Here is a 13868-nt window from a genome sequence, read left to right on the forward strand (position 1 = left end):
CTATTTAAATATATTCTGTATTTTGTATCTCAAAGAATCATCACAGAATCTTAGGACCTGTTTACACTTCATGCATTTTCTCTGATTGGATAACAATGCGATCATGAAAAGACCAGGTGTAAGTGTCAACCGAAACGCTTTCAAGACTTCAGGAGGTGCTCTGGGACGCATTCCAAATGAAACTGGACAAGTGTAAATGCATCTGGTTGTTGAAACCACATATGTAAATTTTACTCCTCCCAAAATGTTCAAATAATAAACATGTGTGAGAGAGCGTGTTATACAGTGGGTATAAAAAAGAATCACCCCCGTTTAAAACAGTCTCTTTTTTTTTGCTTTGTAGCCTGAAATGAAGACAAAGTTTTTGTTTTATCCAGCCGTATTTACTCAGTGCAACTTATAACATCCAAGTGAAAGATATAACACCAATATGTCAGAAAAAATAAAGAAATACAAAACTCACTGAGTTGGAAAAAGGATCACCCCCCCCCCCCCCCCCCCCCACACACACACACACCTCCTAAAATGACTTGTAAACTCAGTCAGATGTAGCTAATCACCTTCTCAATGGCACACTAAGCCTGTGTGCCATTGTCTGTGTTCAGCTGTGGTCATCAACTGTGTTCAGCTGTGGTCATTTTGATCAGCTCAGCATGAGAAGAGCTTTCCTGGAGCATTTCGGTCCTTGGTAGTGCAGCTGAAGCAAGCGATCAGCTATGGGTGGCAAGGCAAGGTCAAAAGATCTCTGGGATAAAGTTGTGGACAGGCACAAGTCAGGAGATGGATACAATCCAAAGATAAGGCTATATCAATGCCTAGATACACAGTGAAGTCTATTACTAAGATTTGAAGGTTTTTGGTACAACAACACAGACCCTCCCTGGATCAGGACGACACTCCAAACTGGATGAAAGAGCCGGAGAAAACTGGTCAGAGAGGTGACCAAGAGGCCTACAGCAACTCCGAAGCAGCTGCAGGAATTTATGACCACATGCAGTCACGAGTCTCGACTGAGTTCTGCAAAAACGCACCTTGAGGATTCTGAGGCAGATGAGACTTAAATTGAATTATTTGGCCTCAACACCAAACAATATGTCTGGCAGAAATCCAATACAGCTCACCATCCAAATAACAGCATTCCTCCAGTAAAGCATGGAGGTGATGATATTCTGTTATGAGGGTGTTTCTCTGCAGCAGGGACTGGAGCACTTTTCTGGGTAGAAGGAAAAATGGATGGATCAAAATATCGTCAGATTCTTGAGGAAAATCTGCTGCCCTCTTCCAGAAAGTTATCAATGGGAAGAAGGTTTACCTTCCAACAAGACAACGACCCAAACCACACAGCAAAACTGAGCACACAGTGGTTGAAGGAGAAAAAGCTGAATGTCCTTGCATGGCCTGATCAGAACAAGACTTAAACCTCACTGAAAATCTGTGGAATGACTTGAAGACTGCAGTCCACAAACACTCACCATCAAACTGAACTGAACTTGAGCAGTTCTGCAAATATTGGGCAAATATTGCAAAGTCTAGATGTGCAAAGTTAGTAGAGACAGAGACAAATCCCAACAGACTAAAAGCTGTAATTAAAGTAAAAGGTGGCTCAACAAAATACTGACACAAGAGGGTAATCCTTTTTCCAACTCAGTGATTGATTTTTTTCCCTTTGTTTTTTTTTTCCTGACATGTTGGTGTTATATCTTTCACTTGGATGTTATAAGTTGCACTGAGTAAATACAGCTGGATAAAACAAAAACTGTGTTCGTCTTCATTTCAGGCTGCAAAGCAACAAAATTTGATTATTTTAAATGGGGGTGATTTTTTTCTATACCCACTGCAGGCTATATGAAATGTAGTCAGATATGACTAAACCTGATGTGCAAACTGAAAGTAAGTTGCAGATGTTCAACACACAATCATCTTCATTAAAAGTAGTGAGACTAACTTATCTTTCCAGTACTGAAGCCGCTCTCTCTCTAGTTGCAGTCTTTGATCTTGAAATTAGCTGATGATAAATAAAATTCATTGCATATCTGTTGCTTTTGTTGATGCGAACTCACTTAGGAATTTAAGATCGGATTTATATCCATTTGGTGGAGACACATGTATATGGACAAGTATAAACTTAACCATTTTAACAAATAAGATAGCTATCCGCTCAAAGAAAAAGTGACCAAGTGTAAACAGGCATTTAGTTTCTGAAAGCATCTCCACAATTTTAAATATCAAGCAGCACATCTGTTTTCAACACTGATTATAATAAATATTTCTTAAGCACTACATCAGCATATTAGAATGATTTCTGAAGGATCATGTGACACCGAAGGTTCATTAGTTAATATGAACTAAGCATAAACAATACTTCTACAGCATTTATTAATCTTACTTAATGTTAATTTTAATATTTACTAATGCATTATTAAAATCAAAAGTTGTGCTTGTTAACATTAGTTAATGCACTGTGAATTACCATGAACTAACAATGAACGACTGTATTTTCATTGTAATAAATGTATTGTTCATTGTTTGTTCATGTTAGTTAATACATTAAAAACATTAACTAATGGAACCTTATTGTAAAGTGTTACCGCAAAATCTTACTGACCACAAACTTTTGAATGGTAATATATATGTGCACTAAGCTATCACGTCTGTATCAAGTCAAATCTCTTATGTGTTCACAAGGAGGTTAGCTAAACTGGACAAAACTACAGGGGACAACACCAAACACACACACACACACACACCATAAACACACACACACCTTAAACACACACACACACACACACACACACACACACACACACACAGGAGACCCTATCAATCACCTGATGACACTGAAGTGTTTAGAATTTGACTCCTGCTAAGCTGAACGCTTTTTCAAGAGATGGCTGCTAACTCTTCAACTCCTCCACACATTTTGAGCACACAAGTGTGAGATCTTGTTTTAACACAAAGCTGTTAAGCAACTCAAATAGACCAAATCTAAAATAGATCATTCAGCACATGCTTCACTGCCCACAAAGCTTGAACAGCAACATATATATATATATATATATATATATATATATATATATATATATATATATATATATTAGCAAATGTTACAATTAGACACGTTGACAATACACCAAGGACAACACAATTTATGTTTTGACTTTTTGAGTTGTCAACATTTTGGCTAAGAAATATTTAGCATTTTCCTTATATTATTTCTGAACATATAGGATGTGTTTAAGACAAGTGTGTACAATATTGCCTCCATATTTCATCTTTTCTGCAAATATATTTAACAAGTGAATTTGTTTTACATTTACCCTACAGTATGTTGACCACTTCATGTGTGGTGCACTTGGAATAGAACTTTATTTATCCGCTGGAACACGACTCTCTCATGAACACATGTACGTCAGTTAGCGGAAGCTAGAGATTACAGTTTAGAAAGTTTAAAATATGGATATTTTTCAGGAGACCTATATTAACCCCACGTAGCTGTGTTGAGGACTTTTTATTAATGGGTGGATTCACTTTATTGGACTTCTATTGGACTATTGAATCTCAACCCCCATTCACTGCCATTATAAAGCTTGGAAGAGCCAGGACATTTTTAATATAAATCCGATTGTATTCGACTGAAAAAAGAAAGTCATTTACACCTAGGATGGCTTGAGGGTGAGTAAATCATGGGGTAATTTTCATTTTTGGGTGAACTATCCTTTTAAATCATGATATAGTTACATTTTCAAATGAAATAAAGATTTCTTTTTTTTGTTATATTACTCACTAACCTCACAGAACATGTTATAAAAAGAAAACTGTAAAATTATCTTAATACAACAGTAAACCTTTAAGTCAAAAATGGAATCATTCATTATTTATTATTATTTGTAACAAATTTAGTAATAAAAAAAGAAAAGAAAAGAAAAGAAAAGAAGCCAAAGTAAGCTGAGGAAGTCACTCCCTGAAAGTGCACCATGGATGGTTAACTCCATAAAATCTCCACAGGAGGAAGGGAGTGTGCAACACACGGGGCAGGGGTGGGAAACACATCAGTGAAGCACAGCCTAGACACACACACACACACACACACTTGAATGTTTAACCTCTCTACCATTTAAAGATCTCGAGAGAGAAGGGTGGAGAACACGTCAAAGGTCAGAGGGGGTCCATCCATGTGCTTCTCAAATTAAAGATAAGTAATCTAGCAGTTCTCCATTGTCTTGGGGAGCGACTGTGTGTGTCTTTTAAAATAAGAGACAATACATTTACCTCAGAATAACCATTTGGCATCCACAAGCAAAATAAATATATATATAAAGAGGAGCATTTTGCTACATATATGCACTATATTGCATATTAATATTTTTACTTAACCTGTTGTCTACATGATAAAAAAGAATGCAAGGAGCTAAAGTTAAGATAGATGCATGTCGGTGCATGTCTCTTTAAATGCTAATGAGCTCTGCTCACCCCGCCCCTCTCTTCCGTTGAAGAGGATAGGCGATTTGCAAACAATCATAAAAATTATAACTTTTTAGCAAAACCTGCCTTGAATTATCCCTCGTTCAGAAAGCAGTCTGGAGTAAAATGATTTGCGCAGACATAAACGAATTTAGGTGTATTTGGTGGCACATTACCATCAATAACAAAACTAATCCACTGCGTCCTCAGTGGGTCTGATGTCAGGAGAAATCGAAGACTCTTATGTTCTTCTACATCCAACTACAAAACACCTGCATTGCTTATGAGACGTTGCTGCTACAGCTGCTAGAGTGCGAACAACTGGCTGAGGGGAGAAATATGCTAATATGAGACAATCCGTCATTGGCCGTGGACGGGGCTTGAACAATATGATGTCATATTGCTCAGAAAATCTAAACGGCTTAATAATTGAGACTCTTTAGGTTTTTTTGGGGATTAAAAAAAGAGAAGTGAATTTAATTTTATTATTGTAGGCAGGTTGTGTCCACACACTGCTAAGGCACATTTATAAGCAAACATCATGTAAAAGTGAATTTTGCACCTGATGTCCCTTTTAATCATAAAATCAACAGCTCAATCAATCAACATTTTTTTTTTTTTTTTTTTAAATATGACAGAAACAGTTTACTACTGCAAATTGCTATTAGACAATACTATACCAGAAGCTTGGATAGTACTAAGATTTTAGAGGAAATAGGCAGTCAGCGAGCACAGAGTCCTTTATACAGTTAAAAAGTTCTTATTGTAGATCAACGAGGCAAACTACAAAAATTATCATTCAATTATCAATGAAACTGAATTGCAACATTCTAAGACAGTGTAAGGTCCAATTTGGGAAAGCTCACTAATGCTTACATATACATTTTAACTCATGCATGTAAACATTACCAACAGTCTGACCATAATGCTTCAGCATTATGCTCTCAGTGAACTCAACACTTCACACAGTGCAGATGCCCAGAACAAACAACTCCTGCAGAAAACACAACACAACAGTGCAACTTTGGGTGGTGCACCAATCTACTTGCATTGTGTATATGCTACATACAGTAAGTGTACTGTATATACATTTAAAGGCTCATAGCGTGCATTTCTCAAAAGTGACTAAAGCCTATGAAAGTGTCCTGCAGCAGGCGGCATCTCATGTCAAAATGAAACCTATACATCTAACGCTCAAAGAATTTATAGATCACTCACTCTCAACATGAAAGCACCCTCCAGTCTGCCATCAAGCAGGACAATCAATGTTCCATATATGGTGACATTAAGCAGCTAATTTAGCACTTTCTAGCATATTTTTTTGCAACAATATGAGCCTGCTGTCAAGAAGTCCAAAAACTCAATTTAACAGACATTAGAAGTGCTGACCGAACATCACACATATGAAACAACTGAGTTTACAGTTTTAGTTCTAAAAATATACTTTAATTTTGCCAATATGGATTAACAACCAAAACCAAAGAAATAAACAACCCCTTTCACTTGTTCCAATGTAAAAATATTATTTTTAAATACTGGTAAATGGTTGACAACATTAATGTTCCGTTCCAGTAGCTGACTGCTCTTAGAGACCAAAGATCAAAAGAGCTATTGAAAAAGATTTTGTCATAGCAAAATTTCAGAATCACTTTCTGCTGCCTGAATCTTTTCATCGCCCATGAACTTTTATGAGTGGAAGAGTTCATCTGTACAGTGCTGACTATGGCAGCCAAGCCACAATGACTGTGCTTATGGTAAGATCAGATGTGTGACCTGTTAAACATCAGTTACTGTCAAGATACAAAATGTTTAGTTTACAACATTACCCGTTTCTGAATAAATTAAGCAATGGTTGATTTAATGTCAATATTATTTAATCCCCACTTTCATACTAACCGATTACAATGTGTAAAGTAGACTGTAGTGTTAACAATTTAATATGAACTGTAACAATGACGACTTGGAAACATACTGAAAACACTAATATTTACTTACATTTATACTTAAATATTATATTTATTTTTACATTTATCTGCAACAATTACCAGAAAATTAGAATTTACATAGGAAAATTACTTCTTCCTATGTAAAGTTTCTTCTTCAGTCATGGCTTTTGTAAGGGTTCCCACCCTTTATGACCATGACTTTTCCAGTCGTTCATGCTTGAGGTTTCTTCTTCTTCTTCTTCTTCTTCTTCTTATTTATTTATTTTTTAACAAATCTTAAAGACTGCCGGAGTGGATCTCCACAAATGTACAAAAGTCTCTAAACAAACAAATAAAGATATTTGTGCACATGGAGGTTTCACTTTCTAAATGTAAGTGCAGTGCATAAGCAGAAACATTTTTATTCACTAAAATAATTTCTATCATTTTTCCAGGCAAAACAAAGTTCAGAATTTCCTGATATTTCCATGTCTTCCATGACCAAGGGAAACCTGCTTCTTACATACTGTGCTCTTGAAATCAAATAAACCAACATTACAAAACAAAGCACCCTATTGTCCAGCAGACACCCGTCAAACCTTTGTAACTAAGCATTTCTTGGAAGACAGGGTAACTCTGAGTTCAACATCACCACGTGAAAAGCACAGCAGCAACGGTAAGGAGACAAAAGTCACGATGAGCTTCTACAGCAGGTCTCACTCACCTCTGCAGTCCTGGTAAAATGCTCCACTGAACCTTCTGATTTTTTTTTTTTTTTTTTTTTTTTCCAAATCCACTTGAGTTGAATTGATTGCCTTGAGGGCATCTGTCTTACCCCGTCCTTCTCTCACTTTCAGATGGTAAGCCCGATGGTTTTGTTTGCTCAGAGTACACTGCATATGATAAGCCTCCAGTGCACTTTAGATAAGATATTCATTTCCTGTACAGAGACCACTTATGTCAAGAAAAAAACCAGTTACTTCCACTATATAGCAGACGCTGCGTGAAGATTGACGCGTCAGCTGTATCTGAAATAAACCATTGTCAGGCGAACTGTACACCATATTATCTGTGTTCACAAAGATTTGGGACCCAAGTAACACCTCAGTAACCCTACCATACATGTAGCTATCCCCAGTTTCGCAGGACAGGGCTAATGAAGATGAGCTATATGATACTTCAAACCAACGAGAAAAATATATTTTACAAAATCCTTCCTCATGTATCCATAATACAATAATTAAACAGTTCAGTCAGGAACGTTTACTCTCTCTCTCTCTCTGAGCCGAACTGATGCGCTACAGACACGAAAGAGCGCTGTAGAGATGAACAAAGACAATAGAAAAAAAGCACTCATTTAACTGAAAATGTGAACAACTTAATATTACAATATATATATAATAATAGTAATAAAAAGACCATCTCTGTTCGCTCAGTTTCCCTACAGGTAATAAATCCGCTGTAGTGAGAAACTTCACTCACCTGGCTGCTATCGTCGCACGCTGAACTGTTGTTTACTGCCGAAACCCACAGCAGTAAGATACATTCAGTTTTGGCCCTCAGTTCCGTGTTTGACTGTGCAAACTCTTGTCTAACTGTTTCTCTCTCAGAGGCTCTAGTTCAAGCGGCTCGATCGCTAACTGTGCACGCGCTGCGGAAACTACCTTGAGGATCACGTCTGCTTTGAGCGCGGCGCGCCTCCCTGCGTGCAGCAAAAACATGACTTCGGGTGTTTCTAGTCTTTCTGCGGGGTTTCAACTGTGAGAAATGACGATTGCATTTACTTCAACTTTATTTTATTTTTTTCTAACCATGTCCACACAATGCAAGTGTCCATTTTTGTGTAACTGAACTTCACACACACACACACACACACACACACACACACACACACACACACACACACACACACATATAAACATGGGAAGGGTTCTGCAAGAAAAATAAATGTAAATTGTACATATAACACAGCTACAACTGCTGATTTTAAAGTGCGTTTTATTATTGTAGAATACAGATATTCCTTATGATTGAGTCCAAAATTGATTATTCCCTTTTCATTCTCACAAAAATATACAAAACATATCGATGTCTTAATAGTAGCCTATACGAGCTAATAATGAGTGACACAGCCTCAAAACAACTTTTTTTTCTTTTCAAAATAAAAGATCAACCATGAAATATTATATAAAAATAATAAAATATAGAATCGTTTATGCATATCAATATTTGCTTATTTTTGGGATTACCAGTTTTTACCATAGACATGACTATTGAGAAATCAGTTGAAACATTGTGAAAGCTGCAGTTCTGTGCTTTGTGCATATCAGTGAACCAGCTGGAATAGCCTACACTTCACAGACACGCACTACAAGTAGGAAATATACAAAAAGTATAATTAAACAGCATCTATGACCAATGTTTTTATTATTATTATTTGGTGACTGATCTTGGAAAGTGTTATATTACTGCTCAAGCAGCACAGTTGTTCCCACTGCCTTATTATCTTCATATATAGGCCAACAAATAAATCACAGATCATATAAATAGCAAAGTATTATATTGGCATGCCAAAGAGAACAGAGATGAGGATAAGGTAAATGTCTGAGTCTGTCTAGGGCAACGAGGATCTCTCACAGTCAAAGAGCACAATTAGAGGTGGGACTTTAACACATTTAAGATTATCACCACTTTCAGTGTCATATTAAACCTGGTGTACTTACAAATTTGTGACACATCAGTGACAAAATGCAACTGCAACCCAACAATACATTTTTCAAAACTCCTCTGAAGGCAAGGTAACAGTATTTGTGTGTAAACAAGTAAATTTGCTACCTATTATAAAAAAAAAAAAAAAAAAAAATACCTTTTACAATTTCCTCAACCAAAACAGAGCTATGAATTCAAGCAAAAAAATAAAATAAAACATTTTATTGTTGAACTTGAGACATTTAGTCCATGTGACTGGTTCTTGGATGGAGAACATAATATCAGGTTTAATTATGGTGTTCATTAAGTTTGGTTCTGCTGTACCAGCTGACTACAGAACATTATTCATTTGCTTGGCTCAGTCACTGGTATGTTAAATGTCCTATACCAAGCCATTAAACAATATCAAAAATTGTCCAAACAACCTTTAGTTCACACAGTATGAGAGTACAAAATGTATAGCAACTTTTCAAAACAAAGAAAAGAGGTGCTGAACAGACATTTTATAGAACAGCTTGGTGTTTTATGGTTGTGCTGTAACTTTTATTGCATGGATGATCATGGATACATGTGGACTAAACCTGCCTAAAAGCACTGGCTGTGGCACTAATGACCCTCCAACTGTTCTATCTCTGCATCTCTCTCACTCTATTTCAGTGGCATCCATCTGGTTTTAAGACATATTACTGGCTTGAATTTTAGCATCATATATACTCAATACAGGTGGAGTAACTAATATTGACTCATCAAAAGCCATCATCTCTCAAACTTACACCAGAGACCTGTGAAAAATATTAGGCAAATCTTAAAAAAAAAAAAAAGGGAATTATTGCGTATAAAATAACCTTAGGTTACACCACCACCTACTGGTTATCTGAAGAATTGCAATAATATTTTCTAAGAAAACAGGCATTCTTATACAATACATCAAGCTCCAGTGGAATGGAGAAAAAAATAAAAATCACACCAAATAATTCTCCTCATCTCCCTTTAAGTAGACCAGCCACAAATTAAAACGTTTAAAACATATTTTCTATATCTCTGTTAAAATGTAATTTCAGAAATAAACTTGGTCACTCAGTTGTTACAGGAAAAAGGGTAGTTGACATTCAGAAAAAATCTATAGCACACTACATGACAAGCAACAATCATGTTTTGCCATTCAGCCATAAGACGGAACACAAAACATGTCTGGCCTCTGCGGTCAGCATATAGAAATCCACTGTCTTTGATAAAAATAAATACATTAACAAATACAACTTATCTTGTGATGGGCAGATCACCTGAAAACAACAGTGGTAGTGTTCTTCAAATTTCCACATCAACACACTTTACTCCTCTCGCTGACAGACCGCTCACACACATTCATACAGTGTGTGCTGAGTTGTGTGTTTTTGGATGTGCAGTCAACTCCTAACACCTCTCTTACACTGCCCAACCACATCATTACACAAACAACAGAACAGCAGAGGAGGCTGATGATAAGTGTTGGCAATTGAACCCAAACCCGCACTTAGCTGTGAGGAGCTGTTGTGCAGTTAATGTGTGTACATCTATAGCATGGCAAAATTTTAACAATACTATAAAATTATGAAACCATTTCCATGTTTGATATTTTTGGGTTGTTATTATTATTATTTTTTTTTTTTGTATTTTTTTTATACTATTTGTATAATCTGTGTATATGACAAGAACCACTCTTCAAAGAAGAAAAAACATGCATAATTTCTCTTGTACTAATTACGTTTTCTTTTCTTTCTTTTTTTACACATTTAAAAATCTTTGCACTTTCAATATAACTTTTTTTTTTTTTTTTGAGTCCTTTTTTATTTCCGTTGTCCTCAGTGAGGCAAAAGTCCCGGGCTTCAGGTATTGCTCAAGTTGAATTCTCTCTCCTACATTCTCTGGTCCTCCACATCTCCAGTAGAGCAGTGCAGCTCCCATACGGGCAGTAAGCAGAAGCTGTGCAGAAGCCAGTGGAAATCAGGCCTACACTCTCCCACATGATTCCAGTCCCATGGCCAATGCCCCACTTTAATTATTCTTTTTTTTTCTTTCCCTTTTCCTTTTCCATTTACAAAGTCACACACATCCCTTAAACAGTGGGACAGGAGAGATAGATGATACCAGCAGCACCCTTCTGTGGTCAGAGACATTAAAAGCATGTTTAAGTCTGAAAGAACAGCTCCCCCTATCTACACAGGTCCTGATGCGCTACCTCACGCTGAGGTTTCCTCTTCTTCATGTTGGTTTTTTGGGACTTGCTGTTTTGCTGGATCTTGGTGGGTGGCCCTTGAGCACTTTTAGCAACCTGCCGACTCTGTGTGAAAAAAAAAGACATTTATATTAATATACAGTTGTTCACTGTTAATTTGCTGACAATGTTCATTCATAACATATATGGTATAATACACAGTCGTGGTACACAATGCCAGGTTTAACAGAAAGCTGGATTAGGATAAAGCAGAGGAAAAATGCAAGAAAAAAATACAACAATGTATCAGTAGACAGTAACAGTAAACAAGATGAAGAAATGCTGTAGTACTGTAGATTAATTCATGATACCTTGAATTTGTTAACTAATGCTAACGAATTGAATGTTATAGTAAAGTGTTGCCTACTGGGATACTGAACCAATATGTCTCAATTATAAATGGAATCATAATCCCTTCAAGTTCTCACCTTATTGCCCTTATAAGTGGGGGTGGGCGTTGTTGCTGAATGATTTTGTGATCTGTGATTGGACAGATTCCTTTCTGTATTCTCACTGTAAGAGTTAGAGCCCCGGCCACCCAAAGCTTTCAAAGTTTTATAGGGGGTTCCATCAGAGTCCTGTAGAAAGCCAGTGAACAAAAAAATAATAAAAAATACATGTATACAAATACAAAAATACATTTGCTTTCGGTTTTGAAATAATATTTGACCAATACAGTATCTAAAATGTGTTTGGTTTTATGCTAAAACAGCATCTAATGCTATTTTTAGGGTAAGAAAATAGATGAACAGAAATAAATAAGTGAATGTTATTCATTTTTCCATATTTAATATGAAGTAAGGAATAGACAAAGATGATGATTTACACATAAAAAGAAAATCTATATAACATTTTAAGTGTGTCCAAAGAGAAAATGTGGATTTGCACGGATACATGTATAGAACTTACCGCATCACTCGAGCTAGAGGCTGTTGAAGATGAAGATGAGGATGAAGGGGAAGAGGGGGAAGGAGAGGAGGAGTTTGATGACACTTTGCTCCGGGGTACGGTAGGAAGCACCGCACTATCTTCTGAAAAGTTATTATTACACTCATCAAGCTCCTCAGACTCCACGTGCAGCGTGACATCATTTGCTATGGAGAAACAAAACAGGGATATTCAGCTTTCTAAAGTGAAACACAGATCAAAATAAGCTCAGGGATAATGTCTCACCGTTACAACTGAGGACCGGCTCATTGTTGCTCCGCTGGCCCCACTGTGCACTGATCCAGTCACGGTACTCCGCTACTTCCTGTGTGACACGGATTATTCTACCTAGAATACTGTGGGGGGAAGACAAGACCAATCATGAATCCCATCCCGAGTAGATCCTGATTTCAATCACAGTAGTTTTTCCCCCTAGGACTATTAATATTAGTTTCCATATCAGTTTGCAGTTGTTGCTTTTTACAGTTTTATGCAATTTACTAATTCTGGGTGTTTAGAATACCCCAAATACATTAACATTAAAACAAGGTTAAGAAGAAATTCACATGCATATACACGTGCTGTAAACTATGCCGTAATCTTGAGAAGTTCTCCTGTGTGTATAAATACAAATAACCCTCGTAAATATAAGTGAATGTGACCCATTATCTACGTATGATAAGGGAGTGCATATTCCCCCCACACGTCTTAAACCAAGAGAGCTTGAATACTGCTGTCATAGTGTCTGCACTACATATTACATCATGGGTCAGTACAGAAACTCTTTTTTTCAAATTCATGAAATAACACGAAACACGTTTAATGTTCTGCCCAGCCTTCACAACTAAGAAAATTAAACGCACACATCTTTTATACAGTTCTCCTTGTCTCACCTCTCTGACTTGTTGTTGGGGTAGAACTTGGCAATCGGGGACACAGCATGACTTAAGACAACATAAGCGTAATCAAAAGCCTCTTTCACCTGCATCGCCCCATATGAACTTCGCCCAACATCATTTCCTATGACACAGACACACATACACAAATGATAAGAATCAGAACATCTTCCATACAGTCTTTGATGGCATTTACATATCAGTTGAACTGTTTAAAAATGTGCATGTGTGTGTGAGGGTTTGTGTTTGTACCTGGCTGCAAAGGATCCTCAATGTAAAGCATAGAGGGTCTGTACCCATCCAGCATGCCTTTCTGCACTTCATCCTTGGCCACGTAAGAGCCACCGTCTTTTATCCTGATCCCTGTCTTCAGGTAGTTAAAATGCCGTCCGTACAGCTCAAAAAACTCAATCAGCAGTACACCCAGGTTTGGGTTTGAACTACACACATCCTCTCTGTAGTGCAGCTGAGAAATAAAACAGCAGATACAATTATAATGAAATTGCTGTATTAGCTAAAAGCCTATGAGCAATTATCATTAAATAGTTGATTTTCACTCTGGAGGCAAATCTGACGATGCATATACCTCGGATAACAAAAACAAGCTTTAGCAAGCTGATATTCACAATGCGTGTTGAATTGTGTACATTTAAAGCTGTATTATAATTAGGGTTTGCATAGACTAGTCGAGTGATC

General features: G+C 36.9%; 2 protein-coding genes across 2 annotated transcripts in view; both read right to left on the reverse strand.

The window, feature by feature from the left end:
• LOC109080760 (adenylate cyclase type 2-like) overlaps positions 1-8051 on the reverse strand; it is a 33311-nt gene extending 25260 nt beyond the window's left edge. Inside the window, exon 1 of the mRNA XM_042760352.1 lies at positions 7869-8051. The gene's annotated coding sequence lies outside the window, so the exon portion shown is untranslated. The remainder of the gene's footprint in view (positions 1-7868) is intronic.
• A 316-nt stretch (positions 8052-8367) lies between these two features.
• LOC109084830 (terminal nucleotidyltransferase 4B-like) overlaps positions 8368-13868 on the reverse strand; it is a 30214-nt gene continuing 24713 nt past the window's right edge. The window contains exons 7-12 of the mRNA XM_042760356.1: positions 13425-13638; positions 13170-13296; positions 12523-12632; positions 12259-12443; positions 11778-11927; positions 8368-11415 (exon numbers count right to left, since the gene is read on the reverse strand). Of these exons, the coding sequence (XP_042616290.1) occupies positions 11287-11415; positions 11778-11927; positions 12259-12443; positions 12523-12632; positions 13170-13296; positions 13425-13638 (915 nt within the window). The 3' untranslated portion in view covers positions 8368-11286. The remainder of the gene's footprint in view (positions 11416-11777; positions 11928-12258; positions 12444-12522; positions 12633-13169; positions 13297-13424; positions 13639-13868) is intronic.

Source organism: Cyprinus carpio, chromosome A7 (genome assembly GCF_018340385.1).
Source record: "Cyprinus carpio isolate SPL01 chromosome A7, ASM1834038v1, whole genome shotgun sequence".
Classification (NCBI taxonomy): Eukaryota; Metazoa; Chordata; class Actinopteri; order Cypriniformes; family Cyprinidae; genus Cyprinus; species Cyprinus carpio.